Raw genomic sequence first — 19,014 nt, 5'->3', positions numbered from 1 at the left:
ACATCCATGCTAAATTGATACTGATTTCCTATGGTCACACGTCATACTAAAATGACAATGACCTATATATAAAAAACTATATTTGCAGAGGCTCCATAAAGGTACATGTAGAAATACACCAAACATCTGAGAAGAATTAATCTGTGAAGTTTAAGGAAAGGAAAAAGAAAAAGGCACCAACACCATCTAGCACTCTGCAATAGGTTTCAGAAGAACCTTAACTGGACACAAGAATTTGTGTTCTGCACAGTACCAACGCAGCCTAAATAAAACTCTTTTTTATACAAAATACCTGACTATTTTAACCACCAGCAAAACTTAAAGCACCTTTGCACAGTTTTGTGAAGACTCAGGTGCGTATGTGAACAAGACTCTATATATGTTACATTTAAGAGGCATGAAGCAAAAAAGCATTCAGATCCACCTAACGTTGACCTTAGAATTATAAAAATGTTGGTTGAATCATGCTGCTGAAACCTCAAGGGAGTCTTCCCCTGATTATGCAAAGTATTTGCCATGTGCCAAGTAGCAGTAGGAGATGCAGCTTTCTACTGAATATCGCAGCTGGGAATTGACAACAAATGAGTCACATGAATCCAAAGCACAACTGAGTGCCCATAACCAAGTTGTGCAAAGAGAAAGTTTTCTTACTGTCATATCATGCTATTAACAAACATTATGCAGTGGACTCAAAAGTTTACTCTGAATATTTTAAGGTATTACGTTTTTGTGGAACAGAAAATTTTTATATAATGAAGAACTAGCATCATGGAACATGACAAAATAAGTGGTTCTGCCTTTTTTTTTTTTTTAAATAAAACTACCTTATATGCAGATTGGAGAATAACTTCCTAGAGTAGTTGTTTTTAGTGGGTGCTGAGTGACTGAGCAAATATTCACTCCAAACTCTACTTACCATGTAGCCATTTTAAGGAATATGTTATTAACAGTGATTACCAGTGTTAAGAGTGGTTCCGTGAATTAGACACGTTTCCTTGTATTTTGACATTATCACTGGCATACATAATTCATAGTCAGACATCTCCAGTCAACTGGCCAACTCTGCCTGCACTTTGGCATCATAAAAATGTGAGTATTTCACAAGAAGGTCACTAGTTCAAACTTCCTTTTGATTAGTAAGCAAGGTCTATGTATTTTCTCAGTTTAAAAAAAAAAAAAAAAAAGAGTTCCAATAATCCAGAAATAAATCTCTGATGTCTTAAGTTTTGCATTGCTTAACGAAAAGAAAAAGTTCAGAATATAGTAATTGCAGGAAACCTATTTACTGAATAGAAGTTAACAAAAATGCAGCATAGAAAAAAAAAAAAAAGGCAACTAAAACCTTTAGCAACAGCTCCTGCACTCAAAGGCAAGCAGAAAAGACAACATAAATTAAGACAGGCATGATATCTTTACCTCTCAGCTGGAAAATTTCAAGTCAATATCAAATCTGCAGTCTATCACATTAACTTTGGCTAATAATGTGCTATCAAATCCCACACAAACAAATGAGTACATTACATGCTGTACTCATTGTTTTAAAAATGATACATTCATACACTGCAGTGACTTATGTCATAGCACATTAATTTTGTCAAGTTCCAAGTTCTTCTTAATTCATTTAGCTGACTGTTCTATGTAAGTTTCAATACTTTCAGAAATACCATTATTTCTGTTAATAAACTGTTTAATTATGAAAGGAATATTATAAATATTTAAATAATTAAATAATCTCTAGCTAATGGAAAGCTAAGGGTTGCTGTCTGCTTTCTCAACACAGCAGGCAATTAGCAGGGTTGATAAAGTGGAAAGTGTATATGCTTCCTCATTTATCCACAGTAAATGGGATAGCAAGTATCCCCACTTAGGGTTTATGCACCCACTTCTGTAAGCAATTTATAATTTGCACTGTATGAAAAAATACTGTTGTTTCTAAAATCTTTACAACCCATTTATTCCAGAGTAGTATACTAGGATGCCTTATAGTCTTTGTAGTGGTCGTTACGTAGACTAAAACTGCTATGAATACCACTTTGACAACTATTTGAGTGAACAGTCATGACTATTTCAAGACACCACCAGTTAGGCAAACAGATTTAACCAGTTTTTCAAGCAAATATAACAGTAGTCTCATGGTTCATACCTCCTGTAGCAATTTGTCTAATTTCTGCTGTAATTCAAGGAAGTATCGTGATGTGATGAGGCCCTGGCGGGATTTATCCAAACAATCTCGAGCCAGTTCTGTGATCTGATGGTGGGTAAAACTGAGCACTCCATCTGCCAGGGGAAGGACGTTCTCTGGAGAATGATTTGTTATAATGTCCCGAAGCCTCTCCTCCATCTGAGCTGTGGCCTATAGACAAATAGATACACAACACATTAAATCAACTTTAAATGAAACTAGCAGCCTGAAAGCTTATTTCTGATTCTGCAACATTTCTGTACTGCCTGAGAAGTTACCTAGCTGGAATGCGTGAAGTGATTGAAGCAGAAAAGCAAGCAAACAGAAAGGCTGACGCAGGACTTTTCCCCACATTACCAGTCCAGAAAAGCAACGGCATTTCTGTTCTACTATGCAGATCTCCACCTTTGTTTGCCAGTGGTGATTAACTGTGCACTAATCTTGAGATGATCACTAATCATAGCTAAAGGAACACCCACGACTGTAAAACTTTAAGTCCAAGTCAAAATAATAAAAAAGAGAACTCATAGGGATCTACCTTGTTCTGCTAAAAATGCAGAACTACAGAGCAGAGTATCTTCCTTCCTTTCATACAGGTTATACCATGAAATTACTTCATGGGCAGAGTTTAAATGAACATTGACTGATTAAAAGCGCCACAAGCTCACAGCTCCTGCCAGATGTGTCTGCAGGTTGCTAGATGTGTCTGTTTTACAGAACCAACTGCCTGGTTCTCACAAAACTGCTGATCCTTTAAAAACCTCTCAGAGATATTTCTATTATTAAAAAGTAATCCCACATCTCTTAGTTCGTATCTCAAACACTGAAATGACCGGATCGTTCCACACTTCAGATTGCTGCTCAACCGCTCTGCAAATCCTGACAAATCTCTTCATATTTCTACAAAGAAATATGAAGAATTTTTTTCTATTTTTTATTCTCTTTTTGGAACAGTATCAGCTTTATCTTATTTTATGTTCCAGGGGTCACCAAAATTCTCAGAGCAACTGAGAGCACAGTGCTCCAAGCTACACACCTGCATCTAGGAAGTTGTTTGTGTCTCAGACCTCTGGACACAACAGCAACGTGTCCTCACATTTAATATCTCATAGTCAAACCCTATGATCTTCACAATAAAAAAAATAAAATATAATGAGTGTTTGGGAAAAGGAATAAATGCAACTAAAGGAAGGAATCTGAAGGTACATGAGCAGATGACTTAGCAACAGAAACTGGTTTTGGTTTACTAATTCAGTATACATTTGGTCCACATACACACCACCTATTGAAATTGAATTTACTGTTGGTTTCCAATCAGCAGAATATATTACTAGCATGATTCATTTCAAAACCAGTTCAGCAGCTTTGCCAAATGAATGTCCAGTTCTCAGCAGGGTTTTTCTTTATTGTGATTTTATCTTTGTAATAAGAGCTTGGTGATGCTTTATGAAAGCCATTACAGGGTTGGATCATTAGTTCCCGTAACAAAACCACCACTTACTTAAAACCTATGTAGCCTACCAATTCAGTTCTGGGTATCTTAAATATAATTCATTACCTTTGGGAATCTTTCTTTGTAGACATGGTTCATCATAATTATCTCATTGTCACAGCAGGCAGGAGAACGTCCAGGGCTGCAAGCAAAGCAAATTATCCCTTTAAACTTGTCTCAGCATGAACTACAATTATTGTATTTCTGTACAGTTTATTTGCAACAAGAAGTCAACACAGGCTTCACTGGAAAGGTACATTCTCTCATGAGTGGTATACTTGGTTCCTTTCTGGTATGTGCTTTGACATCTAACTGCTATCTATGTTATTTTCTTTGTTTGTAACCACATTTAACGATACAGGCAGTTTTGCAACACTCATGAACATCACCTTTTTCTCAGAAGGGCAACAGAGATATATTTAACTGTCAATTATGGCTATACCTGCCCCTTTGAAGGTTGCATACAGTCAAAATAGGAAGACCTGACCAAAAACTTCATTAGGTGCAAATGAAAAAGTTGAGAAGAATGAGTCTTCCTATTTTTTTTTTAAAACACCGTTTAAAAAAAATATCTAATCAATCTATTTTCAATCTGACCAGCAGATAAAGGTAGCAACTTCCTACAAATAATGACATACATATGCACGAATTTCATCAATGCTGGTGCACTGTGCCTGCAAGCACAAGACTTGCAGGAAAACAATCCAAAAAACGTACCTATGGTCTCAGTTAACCTACAAAACTGCTTTTTGCTATCAGGAGCCTCATTGGTGATAAGTTCCTGCGAAAAACCTCCACCTGATTTTCCTGGGTTGCTGACACTGGCCCATCAGTCTGGTATAAAAGATGTGGAGCAGTGAAAGACCCCACAAAGGGGATGTTATCTTCTAGGAGTGACTTTATCATACCATGTACATAGGGGTTTCTTGCATGAGAAAAAAATCTGGCTTTTGGCTTTCTCAAAGGGCAAAAATTGAACACTATAATTTGTCCCAAGATATCACAATGGTGGATCCTTTAACTGATACGGACAATCTGCTACAACATTCCCAGGCAAATCCACTGAGGACAGGGTAGTACATAATTTCACAGCACTTCTGCAGCATAATCCCCTTGCTGAAAATGCTTAGCTCTTGTTTTTTTCCCTGGAGCGTTGTACACATTCTGTAAGTTCAAATGCAAGGTTTTAATTTTTAAGTGTTAAAAGCGTAACAGAAATTGAAAAAAAATTGAAGATGTGTCAATAAATACTTTACAGGTTCAACCTGTAATCTTCTAATGAAGAAATGGGATTTTTTTCTTAGTAATCATTGTGCAGTTTCATGTAGGCAGCAACTGTATTTGTCACAATAGTCTACACAAATTTTTTAAAAAAACAAAAAAACCAAAAAGCAGTTAAAATATGTTGCCCTGAAAAACTCAATCCTGAAGATTTGTATACCTGTGAAACTATTTTTAAACTTTGGAAGGATCGGTATGACAATTAGAAATATAGTACTTCCTTTTTTTTCCTTCCAGTTCTTGAAAACTTAATCCATAAAATTCAGATCCATTTTCCAAACCTAAACTATCTAACAGTTTAGAACTGATCTTGGGTAAAACACATCTTACACAAATGGCCACTACATATGAAACACAGAGGCCTAGTCTTTGGGAAACAAAAAACTGAAGTTCATCTTGGTTAAAGAAAATAAATGAGTGCATACCCCCCTACCCAACTACTTGTTCTTTATCATGTTTCTTTCCAGGTACTTCTAGGATAGAAATACATTTTGAATTATTTTTGCATATAAAGACTTTAGTCTGTGAACAGTTTGACCTCTGGAAGAGAACCAGTGCTACAGTCAGATCAATAATGACTAGCTCATCAAAACAGTTCATGCGGGTTTGTTGCCTTCATTAAGACCTAGCTTACAATGTTAACCATTGAAGTAAGCCATGATCAAAACCAGAGGCAAGAATTTAAAAGAACTACTCATAATTCAGCCTCAGATGCGTACTTCTTGTACTATGCTTCAGCAATTTCAAGAATAGTGAATGCCCCCAATGTACAAAACCACGATGCTCCAGAATATGTGAATTTAGATCCAACCCCTATTTCCAGATAGACAAACTCACCTGAGACTTCGGGACCGAGGGCGCATCGCAGTGGTCCTGCACCTGTTATCACTGGCAATGCTCTCAGTGGTACAGAAATGTTTAGACAAAAAATGTAGTTCATCAGGTGTTGGCTGGTATGGTAACTGGTGTAGCTTCTCTTGGGATGAGCAGGATGACTGCAGGAGCAGAACAGAACACAAGGTTCTATCAGAGTGAAAAAACATTTTCTAGGCCATATTCAGTGCTCATGAATAAAGCCATTTATTTTAAAATTTATAGTTACTGTTTCCCATGCTTGACTACCAATTTAAAGAAGAAAATAAATAATTAGTCTCAACTTAATGAGGTAAATATAGAGTATGTATAAAAAACCTTCTTCAGTACCAGAAGAAAGAGGCATTGCATTTCAAAAGTACAAATTTCCTCTAAGGCCAAGACGACATCTAATGTCCGTAACAAACACCAGTATGTAAGAACAGTTAAAATGAGGTCTGCTGAAAATTAATTGAGTAGGACAGCCTAAGTATGATAACCATAGAGTACAACCTATTGCCACAACAAATTGTAAACCTATATGAAAGTTCTTCACTATCCATGCTTAAGACATTATTGATGCTTTTTAAAATAAAATGAAATATAACCTAAATTCTTGCTGAAAAAATTCATGTGCTATTTTCTTATAAAACATTGTACATTCAAAATGAAGTGAAAGAGCTTAATAATTTATCAAGACAGGTTCCATGGCTGACAAAAGTGAAAGGGATTACACTCAAACCATCCAATTAGTATAAAACTGGCAGACACGTATGAAATTGGAAGTGCTACCACAAAATTGCAAAAGTACCTTGCAAAATTGCATGTATAAAGCCGCACTATATAAAGCAGTGCAGATATCATACTACCGTATTTTACTGCCTTTAATGCAGCACAGCTGGCTATCTGAGGAACCCTAATTGGAGGTAGAACCGTGAAACTACTTCCCTGAGCCTGGATTTCATGTCCTTGTAAAGAGCACGTACAGAGTTCAGTCATTAGCCTTGCTAATCTGGACTGACAAATGTAGACAGAGGAATGCTCTACTGTTTCTGGTACCAAACTAACTTCCAAGACAGCTCATTCACAAATATCCATCCTTGTATGCCTGCAGCACAAAGCTGCTGGTACCACGCAGACATTCCCTTTATTTCACCTGAGGATGGGACGAAGTCCAAAAACTTGTACATCTTTCTGGAGCTCTTCAGTCTCCAGCTGGCTTTTTCAAGACAATTAGCTTCTTCTATATGCCCATCTTCATGTGCACACTATTATTCTTATCTGTCTTCTCATATAGGACACCAAGGCCCCTGCCTGGCTGCTCTTTTATTGGAAGCCAATACAGTAAAAGCTTCTTTGCTATACCATCCCTAGTGAGGGACATAATAAACTTTTGTAGAGTACAAACATCGCCCTACGTTGCTAAGGTCAGCAGGTAATATCCAGGCTGGTAAGCACAGAAACTACACAGTCTTCATAATTTCCTGAATATATCCTAATTCCTAGCAACTCAAGAAAAGATTACTTATGACACTAGATCTCATGAAGTCATCTCCTAACGGCAAAAAAACACAAACCCCACTGCTGGGAAAAGTTAACTCATACAGGACTGGTCTATGCAGGAAGGCTGCATCACATCAGAACAAGTTAAAGTTATCAAGTTTGCATTACCTTTGCTTTGCTGCAGGCTAAGAGGCATGCTCACCAAGAATTTACCACAGTTCACGTAATAGGTGGTAACTTGTCAAGTCACAGTAACTCATTTATGAAATTCAGCCTTAGCACATTACCATGCATAATTCAGCACACAGCATAAATAAATTCTTTCTTATCTCACCCTATGGCTGGTAGTTGCAGTTAACCTCAAGGCGTATTCCCTACAGCCATCCTCCGTAAGATAAAAGACACTATAGCACAGGGAAATTTCCCAATACAGACCGTCACTGATGGTTATTTCTACAAAAATTAATCTCTACCTCTTCACCTGCAGGGGATTCTGGGAAGATCAGGAGGACAATAACCCATATCACGCGTTTCCCTATGTAAGGTGTCACAGAGCCTAGATCCAACAGGATTAAAGCGAGAAACTTGCTTTTGCTAACAACTCTCAGTTGTGCCACAACCATCACAGGCACAGAGTGCATTTTCTTGGAGGTCTGAATTCTGATTTCTGTACAAATCCAAATTTTCATAGCAAAACTCTTAAAAAAAAATTAGCTCTCTTGGCATTCTAAAAGAGCTGTTCCAAAAATCACTTAAGATTTAACATATTTTTAATATGCACAAGCTACAGTGCATCATGGCAACTCAATCTGTTGTTCCAACACAGAAAGGGAAATTTGCAGCCAATACCAGTTAATATAACCCCAAAGTCTCTTTACTCATCTCCTTACTCCATTTCCCCATCCACATAAGCTTCCAAGAATATAATTTACTGGAAAAAATATGCAACTGAGTATTCTCTCACTTCACCTTTTTTATAGGCTTACTCTCCTACAAGACACACAATCATCTCAACTGCATCTCGTAACTGCCAAGATCTGATCCAACTTTGCTAGAAAACAACGCATGAAAAGTTTGTTTTCAAGTGAATAATCTTAGCGGGAGAGAATTTAATTTCAACTTTGTTGTGAGAACTGGTATATGTGGTACTTGCACAATTCTAAACCCAAGAGCTTCCCTTAAATTGATAATTCCATCAATCTCTTTACTTTCAATATTAAAAAAGAAAAAAACCTAGGCTATCAAGAGATGGTGTGCTACACTCACCTGAGCATAATTGTGACTACCACAGACCCTTCTGCCCCTGCTTTGACTTTAAGTTGCTTGTAAAGATCAAAGTTGTGCTCTACTGTGATGTGTAAAAACTGTTTCTGGTCTCCAGTTGATACCTCTCTGGATTAATGTGAATCTTATTTATCCAGCACCCAAAAAGGAGCATTCTGTATGTACACTTAGTGTACTACTTAGTGTACCACCACAGTTCCACTGTGTGTGGTCTCTCATTGGCTCTAAAACTTTGTAAGAATGTGGAGAAGGTTACCCAGTGCTAGCTGTTTCAGATTCTGGAAAAGTATATGAAACCAATTAGATGGGCACACTTTGAATTTTCATTTTCTGATTTACGTATATCGTCCAGTGGGTAAGAGAAGAAAGTGAAAAGCATCTCTACTAAGAAGGAAAGTAATAGTGGCTAGTGCTTTTGCAGGGCTTGTCAGTGTTAGAGGATTCTTGGGGAAAAAAATCCCAAACTTAACAATAAGAAATATATGGCATGAATTCTCTACTGGTGGTTTCTTCAACAAAATTAAAACTTATTTACTGGAAATCCAGGTTTCTTTACATCTATTTTAATATTTATACGATGTGGTCTAGTCAGGTAATATCAAGGGAGAACAGTCTACTACAGAAGTCGAGATATCTAAGTCCATAAATGACAGTGCTATATTTTTTCATAAGAAATGCAAAAATGATGTAAAACTGCTCCACATTCCAGCATGATACAGTAGTTAATAAACTTAGGTGGGAAAGAAGAATATAAACTAGAATTACTATTTTAAAGTTGAAGATATTGAAGAAAAATCTTATGAGTGTGGACCAAAAATTAAAACTGTGTTTTGGTATGTTTCTGACACAGCTTTCATTCCTTCATTTCCTTTCTAGCACAAGCCTGTTTCTTGTAACAGTGATGGGGTTGCTATGGCAATTACTTATTATTTGACATAACCTCCTTTACATCAATGTATTTTAAGTGAAGAGCACAGCATATTTGATCTAACAAGAGGTGCACAAACATGTACTATGGAAAGTGGTTAGGGAATTAATATGAAACTAAGCAATTTGCTTGGCAAAAGCAAGATCTACACAGGAAGGAAAGCAGAGGTCAGAAATCAGTGCTGCTGAGGAACAGTTCTTAAGACACATGATATTCCTCAACCTGCTCTGAAGTCAGCAAGAATTGACTTGACTTTCCAGAACCCTTTGTGGACAAAAATAAAATAAGAGCTGATCATAACATAAAACAGTCACATTTCATCAGCGTATAGGATATGGAACTCAACAATTTCACAAGAGAAACAGGATACACCCAGGAAGAGAAGTAGTACTTTTTTAATGATGCAATCCTTAAGGTAAAAAACAAGACTAAAGATACAAACCAAAAAATTGTGAGGAGTCATAGTTGGATCTACAAGGACCAAGCCCTTTACTGTAGAAGATGTAATGTAACTGTCAAAATGCCAAGTATTTGCTATTTCCGAAGCAGGCTTTCTCCACACCTCCATCTCCCAGTCTCTCAGGTGTGACTGTCACAACAGACAGCTTAGTTCCATGCCGTTACATGACCCAGTACTTCCTCTCCAGTATAGAGGTGCACGTGATGTGCAAAAGTACAGGTTCATACTTCTCCCACTGCCTAGCTCCTAAGTATTGAAGCAAGATCTCATGCACTGCCACAGTGCACACCATGAGTCAGATGGTACATGCATGGCAGGGGAGCTGATACAAGATCACATCAGAAGCATTGCTCTAGCAGGCAAAAATTAACAATTTAGACTTAACATTTACCCTATTATGTACCCCAAAGGATTCTTCTATTTTAATTATAGTCATCTAAAATGCTAAATATCTAACCTATTATCATGCACTAACATCTCACTATCGCAAAAGAGACAGGCAAATGGATGATTCATCCCATCTTAAGATAGCAGCCTAACCTAGAATGGATGAGTCATGTCATAGAGTGGTTTCTCTTTCTTTTCATTATCAAGGCAGCCTCACATAAGACTTCATACCTAACTACCATTTGGCTAAGGCAGTATGTCTCTTACTGATCCGCAGATCAAAAGTGGGCAGTTAAACACTACTCGCTGCCAGAAAATATCTTGAAGCAAAGCACACATTGCCTAAAGCCTTTGAGCTAAGTAAAGCAGTTTCGTATCCCGTATTAATTCAAAGTAAGAAAACCTACATTGCCTTCTCCTAAGAGAAGGAAGCTACATTCAAGAAGACATGTAACAGAAACCTATCAGCACAGCAAAGTGGATACTTACAGAAACTGTTGAGCTGGGTGTATTTGTACCATAGCCAGAAGAAGGAAGAGAAGCCAAAGACCAGCGGCGACCATCAGTCCTGTTGTGAAACCAAGGTTAGTCAAGTGAACACTGCAGTATCCTAATACAAAAAACATCTGTGGAAGTATTAAAACTGCGTTCCAAATGCATGATACAAACACAGTTTTCAATAAGGAGTAAACTTTCACAGGGGACCACATTAAACAAGCATTCAGCAAGGATGGCTTAGGCTTACAGATTTTTTTTTTTAGTCTGTTTGTCCAGTTAAAAATCTATCAGATGAAACAATCGGAAAGTGAAAGAACAGCTCCACAGAATTGGTGTCTCTCTAATACACACAGAAATGGACCTCAGGGACTCTTCACAACTCTCAGGTCCATCAGATGAAAATTAATGAGAAGCAAATTAAAAACTTGTGAATAAATGCAAACACAATGCTCTGAGCCACAGAATAACCACAACAGTCTGCTTGAAATACAAGGGTAGCACTGTCTTAAGTGGCATCAGTACAGGATACTGGCAAACTAGCAGGCTAATGTGAAGTAACTGCAAAGAATGGTAAGGTAAACACATATTTGTTAAATATTAGATATGTAAATCAGGAAAAACGATTTTGCAGCAAAGACCATGCTCACTCAAAATAAAATAAAAAAAAAATCGTAACTAAATACCAATTTCTGTTCTTCACTGCTTGAGGTTAGCTACACAGCCAATATGGAACTTGAACATTCAAATTGACAAACCAAAAAACAACTATGGCAGCGTGTTTGGATTTTTGAGGAGGTAACACTTACCTGTCATTTCGGTGCCCATGACTGGAGTACAATTGTATCAAGTATGTTAAAAAAAGCAAAGTAATACATAAATAAATAACAGGACACATTTTTATTAACAAACTATATGACAGCGGGGGAAAGGAGAATTGAGGCAGCCAGTACAAGGATCATCTCTCAAGTCTGATTTACACAAAAAGTATAATTCCATAAAGAAGAAGTCATGCCAAATCAGGAACCTTAAACCTCTTGATGCAGCTCCCTACCCTTCAAGCTAACTGTCTGAGAAAATCCTTGTTTCTCTCCATTCTAATGCCTTATGTCCTACTCCCATTTATCCATCCACAAGCATCAGCCCAAGTCTCTGGGACTTTTAATACAATGTGAGAAAAGAAACTACAGTATGTAATTACCGTTAAAATATAAAAAAAGGGACTGCTGACTGTATCAAAGACTGAACTCTGGAAAAAACTTCCTCTCTCCAAAACAAAATTTTGTTTTAATCATTAATTCTCCTCTCTTCTCCCCTTCCCCTCAATATGCATGAGCTACCTCCAGACAAATGAACAATTCCAAAAGGAGTTTTCTCCTATATATTCTGTAGCTGTGAGACAGAAGTACTTCCTTAGTCAGTAACTCATATTGAACAGGGTTCCTGCATCACACAGTAGTTCTCAGCTAAAAGGGCCACGGGAGGTGGGGATGGGATATCACAGAAAGTTAACTGGGAAGAAAAGATGGAAGAATAGGAGGCCTCCATAAAGGAAAAATGGAAAATAGGGTAGGAAGCACCTATAGCATTTTCTCCTGGACTCTCATACGCCACTTGTCCTTGCCCTACAGTGCGGTCCTACCCACTTCCCAGCAGCTCTGGAAAGCAGGATCTGTCTTGCATGTCCTCCCACCCACGGGCTTGTAGATGCTGGATTTATATGTACCATCAGAAGAGGCCTAAGCGGCAGCTACTGGAGACACAAGCTATTCCTGGGCATTGATCACCCCACCAGATGTGGTCCGAGGAAGGTGACACTTGCTCTTTGCTGAGGGGTGGCTGCCTCCAGCCCAGTGCACCAGCTGAGCCCATCCCACTGCAGCTCCCTTTGCTGCCGCTGCTGTGTGGTGTGACCAGCAGCTGATGAGAAACAGCTATGCTGGGAAGCCTTACTTTCCCACAGCAGGCATCCAAGCCATTTCCTTTGCATTTCCCTCCCTTCGTCACACTTCTCTAGCTTTTTGGTATCCCCACTGACTGGGGGGCAGTGGATGGGAAAAGAATATCCATACATATCCATACACCTTTAACACTTCACCGTTGCTCCTTCAACCTGCTCTGTCACACACACACTGTTCTTCCCTTCCTTTGTATTGTCACAGAATCACAGAAATCACATGGGGTTGGAAGGGACCTCCAAAGGTCAGCTAGTCCAACCCCCCTGCCAAAGCAGGTCCACCTAGAGCAGGCTGCACAGGAACTTTTCCAGGCAGGTTTTGAATGTCTCCAGAGAAAGACTCCACCACCTCTCCGGGCAGCCTGTTCCAGAGCTCTGCCACCCTCAAAGTAAAGAAGTTCCTCCTCATGTTTAGATGGAACTTCTTATATTCAAGTTTGTGCCCGTTACCTCTTGTCCTATCCCTGAGCACCACTGAAAAAAGACTGGCCCCGTCTTCTTGACACCCACCCTTTAAGTATTTATAGGCATTGATCAGATCCCCCCTCAGTCTTCTCCTCTCTAGACTAAAAAGACCCAAGTCCCTCAACCTCTCCTCATAAGAGAGGTGCTCCAGGCCCCTAATCATCTTCGTGGCCCTCTGCTGTACCCTCTCCCCAGCAGTTGCCTGTCCTTTTTGAACTGGGGAGCCCAGAACTGGACACACAGTACTCCAGATGGGGCCGCACCAGGGCAAAGTAGAGGGGGAGGATAACCTCTCTCGACCTGCTGGTCACACTCTTCCAGATGCACCCCAGGATGCCATTGGCCTTCTTGGCCACAAGGGCACATTGCTGGCTCATGGTCATCCTATTGTCCACCAGGACTCCTAGGTCTTTCTCCTCAGAGGTGCGCTCCAGCAGGTCAGCCCCCAACCTGTACTGGTGCATGGGGTTATTTCTCCCCAGATGCAGCACCCTACATTTGTCTTCACTGAAGTACATCAGGTTCCTCTCTGCCCAACTCTCCAGCCTGCCCAGGTCTCGCTGTATGGCAGCACAGCCCTCCGGCATGTCCACTACCCCTCCCAGTTTTGTATCGTCAGCAAACTTGCTGAGGGTACACTCCATCCCCTCATCCAGGTCATTGATGAATATATTGAAGAGGACTGGACCCAGTACTGACCCTTGGGGGACTCCACTTGTTACAACTAGATTCTGTGCCCCTAATAACAGCCCTCTGAGCTCTGTCTTTCAGCCAGTTTTCAATCCACCTCACTGTCCATTCCTCTAATCCACACTTCCTAAGCTTACCTATGAGGATGCTGTGGGAGACTGTGTCAAAAGCCTTGCTGAAGTCATTAAATTTACAAAACATAACAGAAATGACATGAAGTCAGAAGTGTTAAAACTGCTCTCATTAACTACAGGTCACTTTACTACCAAAATGCATCCTATCGCAGGTTATATGATGACAACCACAAGACACATATCAAATCAGAAGAAAATTTTACATTAATGCTGTTTTAAGTGTCATCAAATATTTTCACTATAAACGTAGAACAAAATCAGTTTTCATAGAAAATTGCTCTACAGAAGTTTCCTGAATGTAGTGAAGTGGTGAAATATTTTGAAATCACAGAAACTTACACGGTAGCATTCCTTTAATTAAAGAATTTACTTAGAGCCCATTACAGGACTCTAAAAATGGTCAAAATCCAAATGGTAAAGTGTTATACAAATTCATTTTTTTCCTCTTGAATTTTAAGGTTCGCAAAAACATAATGATTTAAACTTTCTATTGATTACGGGTGGGAAAGGAAACTACTTCCTGACTGCTGTATTTCTAAGTAATGCTCCGTCTTTCACATCTGCTTTTTCCATTACAAGATATTTCTGGATTTAATGAATCTTTCCAAAAATATGCTCACGAACAAAAGTAATCTACAAAGAGATAGCTTTCCTTTTTTTAAAGATACTATCAAGAGGAAGTAGATTCAAAAGAAACACTCAATTTTAAGGGGCTGATTAAAGAAGTGACATCATATGCTATTAGAAAGATTGACAAGATCTACTGTCACAGATGAAACGGATTCAGATAAAACGAATACACAAGTAAAGTTTTCTCCCTTTTCCAGCTTTTAAAAAGAGTTAAGCCATTTCCTTGCACTTACTTTAGAGAGCTTGTGTGCTACATTACTGAAATCCCAAAATAAAGGAAGTAAAACCATAGCAGCAAGTGTTTTCTCATTGCAAATGTAACAGTTACATGCCTGGCACTATTTAATGACAAAGAAAGCCACAGCATGCCAATTTCATTTTTTGTGTATACACTCTGCGGTCAACATATACACTCTGCCTACCCTCTGAGGCTTAAAGTTAATGAACTTATTATTTGAGGTTAGGCTGACAAGGTGTTAAGTGACAGGGAACCACACTGGAACAAACAGGCAGTCTCCCATGATATGCTATCAACTTTGGCTGCGGTTCATTTAACAATAATTTACTTCACAGATCACTTCAAATTCATGTTAGATCTTCAAAAATTCTACTCACGTTAATTAATCCTCACAACACTTTTTGACAGAGCTGACTGTCTCAGTGGTACAGATAGTGAAACAGGTCAAGGTCAGGTATTAAAGGTATGGTGATGGTATTGCTGCTGCCAATAAAATCAGTCCCTGAATCCGGGACCTTTATAATGGTGCTATTATAAGAGATACATTCCTTATATTGTTAAGAAAAAAAATAAGAAAGAATCATAGATGTACCTTAAAATTTCCCATAACTCAGTGGATGAGGAGATAGTGTCCAAATTGGATGTATTACAATTAATTTTTTTTTTTTTAAAATTCAAAAAGCTATGATTGTATTGTATCATCCAGTACAACTTAGTTGCAACTGCAGTTTAGGAGGGTTTACATAAGCAAGATAATACTTGTCATTCTATGTGAGAGACTTCACAGGTGTATTTGCAATCATCTTTTAATATCTGGGTCCAGCAACATTTCCTCTATGCAAAATGCATGCTGTGTAATACAAACAACTTCTTACCTTCGTGCAAAAGAAAAGTGGGCTGAGGCACTGGGAGAAAAATTCCTAGGGCTATCCTGAGGACTGTTTCCTGTTGGAGAGGATACACAAAAAAACAATTATTAGAGAAAAAACCCAAAACTCAACCCACTAAAAACACTCAGACATACTAATCCAACCATTTCCAGGCAGGTTAGAAACTAATTTCGTAATTTCTTCTCTCACAGTCTCTGAGAAAATAAACTCTGAAACAGAATCTTATTTCAACTCACATTTCAAAGACAAAACACACTGACTGAATTTTTTTCCCCTTAGTTCTGTTAGATCAAGGCATGGAAAGGCAACCACCCTCTGTGATCAGAAGCAACTGCACATTGTAAACAGGTTGTAACTTCAAGGTCTGTTACTTCTTCATATTAAAGCACCCGAGCTCCTGCTGACCGGCACAAGTGCAGAAAGGAGCAGCTGCTGATAGCTGCTCCTGCCATCTCTGCCCCTCAGCACCTACAACTAGAGGACACACAGGATCTGAAGAAAAAATAAAGATGACCCCTGCAAACCAAAACCAAAACCAAAACAAACTCCAAAACAAAAAGAAAAACCAACCAACCCACAAACCCAAAAACAAAACAAAACAAAAACCACCCAAAAACCCACCCAAAGCTAAAAGGATTTGATCTAAAGTAGCACTAGCATACATCTAAACCTCAACCTTTCCTTAAATAGTGAACAGACTGCAGTAACAATACATTAAAGAAAAAATAATGTATTTGTTCTGGTATTTTATTTTTGGACTTAATGAGACTGCAACGTTAAGCAACAGATTAAAGGAAAAAAAAGCTCCTACATACCCAGTTAGAATGAACATTTGATTTTTGAGGAGAAAATTACTACCTATGTGTAAAAAGGCCAGTACAATAGAGTGAGTCTTTAAAAGGACTTCAAGTGGCCTTGATTTCTACTCAAATTTTTGAATTAACATTGCATATATCATAGCGATGTCCTTAACAGATCCCATGAATTCTATTCAAGAAAACATAATCATAGAGCCATTAGGTAGCCAACACAGAGAACAGCCACAGCCAACCCCGAGCCTTTTTTTTTTTTTTGGTAGAAGCAGATGCAAGATGCTTTTTGAGCTGTGCTTAAATCACATCTTCGCAGCTGCTCTTCCCACAGCCCCGAGAGACAAGGATTCCACTCTCGATGGCCAGTATCTCCAACTTCCCTCCCCCCGCCCCATTTATCTATCACAGCTGAATTATGTCCTTCTGACATTCCCTCCTCCCCCTGAAGACCCCAGCTTCTTCATTACCCTTCAGACACTTCTCAGGGCCTCAATAATTTCAAGGTGGCAAGGATTTTCGTTCCCTGAAGGGGAAGGGAAGGTGGGGGATGAACAGAGGGAATCTGAAGCTGCACATGTGGCACAGATTTCAATCTTTATTTGGTGACCAACACAATTTATTCTTGTCCTGCATGAACTGCAAACACCAAATTACTATGAGCAACAGTTCATTTAATTTAACAGCTAACTGGATTTCTTTTGCTGCTACCAGAGCTTATTTAATAAAGGTAAGCTAAAAATAAATAAAATTGTAACACTGTGCAGATAAAACAGTGACAAACTTCAGCTACTGCACTTGAAAAAATTAGTTGTAATTTGGAGTGTTTTGTGGACTTAGATAAGATGAAAGAGACACAAAGAAGATACCTCAATCTCTGGCAGAAAAGCAGAGAATTAAGCTTAATGCAATGAGATGCAAACAGCTTTTGACAGGAAATAATTTGACAAACCAGCATATGGGGGGTTGTAAACAAATCCCTTTGACAGCTAAAGTTATATATGGATATATATATAGTTTAAAGTTATATATGGATATATACACGCTTTTAGCACTCATCAGTGAGATGACCAGCTGTCCATCAGTTAGTCAGAACATATGCTTCACACAGAAGCAAAAAACATGGTGGAAGAATGCAGTAATTTTATAGCTATTGCAGGGGATTTGAGGAGACACAATGCTGCAAGCCACTTCACTGGAATGAACAAAGATCACTTCCTTATGGACAAAACCTGAAGAAGTCAAAGTCTTACTCAGGAAAGGCTTCAGATCCTGTTATTAGGAAAATAAATTTGCAAGTACTATTTCCAATAGCAGATGAGCTCTTAAAATAACAAAAATGGCAAAGCCGTATACATAATACCTGGATACTAAATCCTGTGCATTTATCTAGTAGTCAAAGAACTCAGACAAGCCTGGAAACAGAAAATGAAAATCCAAACCCCAAATGAGTGGAGAACTAGCTAATGCTATCATGGGTTTAAGGTGTGGTGTTCCACAAAAGCAAGAGAGGTTAGAAGCGGAGTCCTGTAACGTGACCTTCATCCATCACAGCATTCATACACCCATCTGCAAGTCAATACCTGGGAGACTTTCAAATAAAAACCAGTGCCAGTTAATTCTCTGTCCATATGTGCAGTGCTTGCTTATTAGTCAAATCCCACTGTTCTTTGGGATCTGCTGGCTGTTGTACGTTTTAGTCCTAGGGTATCTCTACGCTGCTGAGATTACTGTTGATGTTTCTGACCTGGTAAAGTAAACCTAACTGGTGGTCAGGTATTAGGTGAGCAATTAACTCCAGCATCCTCTGGGAGACACAATGAATAGGCAATCAACATATAAAACAATACTCTACCTCATGACAACACACAGGGTAGCTCATGTTGCAAGCAGCTATTGTTAAGAAAACTATATTGAGACTAATTAAATTGTGATTGTTTTGTAAGTGGCTTCAAGAAGTCCTGTGTCTTTGCTACAGAGGGAAGATGCTTTTAATCATTTAAAATGGCATATGTTACAGTCACTGTATATTATTAATGTAGTTTTAATAGCTGCCTACTTACGAAATAAAGAGTTTCAGATGCAATGACTTTCTATTAGTACTGAATAACAGATTAGTGATAATTGTTATCCCAAATTCCTGATGGATCAAAGACAAATCCAGCTTGAAGTCCTGATGTCACTACTTGATGGTCTTTTAAATTCAATCACAGTAAATCAGCACCACAGTAATACAATATAACGATGGGTCACACGTGCCTCTGTGTCAGTTTACTTGGTGGTGAACCCACACTGCAAAGTGAAAACTGCACAAGAAACCATCCACTAACAGTTAGT

General features: G+C 38.6%; 1 protein-coding gene across 1 annotated transcript in view; it reads right to left on the bottom strand.

Annotated features, from left to right (window-relative positions):
• The window catches only part of MAST4 (microtubule associated serine/threonine kinase family member 4), a 303,729-nt gene that overhangs the window by 46,972 nt on the left and 237,743 nt on the right, over positions 1–19,014 (bottom strand). Inside the window, exons 8-13 of the mRNA XM_074166090.1 lie at positions 15,854–15,923; positions 11,674–11,694; positions 10,859–10,937; positions 5,793–5,950; positions 3,741–3,816; positions 2,144–2,353 (exon numbers count right to left, since the gene is read on the bottom strand). Coding sequence (XP_074022191.1) covers positions 2,144–2,353; positions 3,741–3,816; positions 5,793–5,950; positions 10,859–10,937; positions 11,674–11,694; positions 15,854–15,923 — 614 coding nt within the window. The remainder of the gene's footprint in view (positions 1–2,143; positions 2,354–3,740; positions 3,817–5,792; positions 5,951–10,858; positions 10,938–11,673; positions 11,695–15,853; positions 15,924–19,014) is intronic.

This window comes from Numenius arquata, chromosome Z (genome assembly GCF_964106895.1).
Source record: "Numenius arquata chromosome Z, bNumArq3.hap1.1, whole genome shotgun sequence".
Classification (NCBI taxonomy): domain Eukaryota; kingdom Metazoa; phylum Chordata; class Aves; order Charadriiformes; family Scolopacidae; genus Numenius; species Numenius arquata.
The sequence above is the reverse complement of the archived record's forward strand: the minus strand, read 5'-3'. Positions and strand labels throughout refer to the sequence as shown.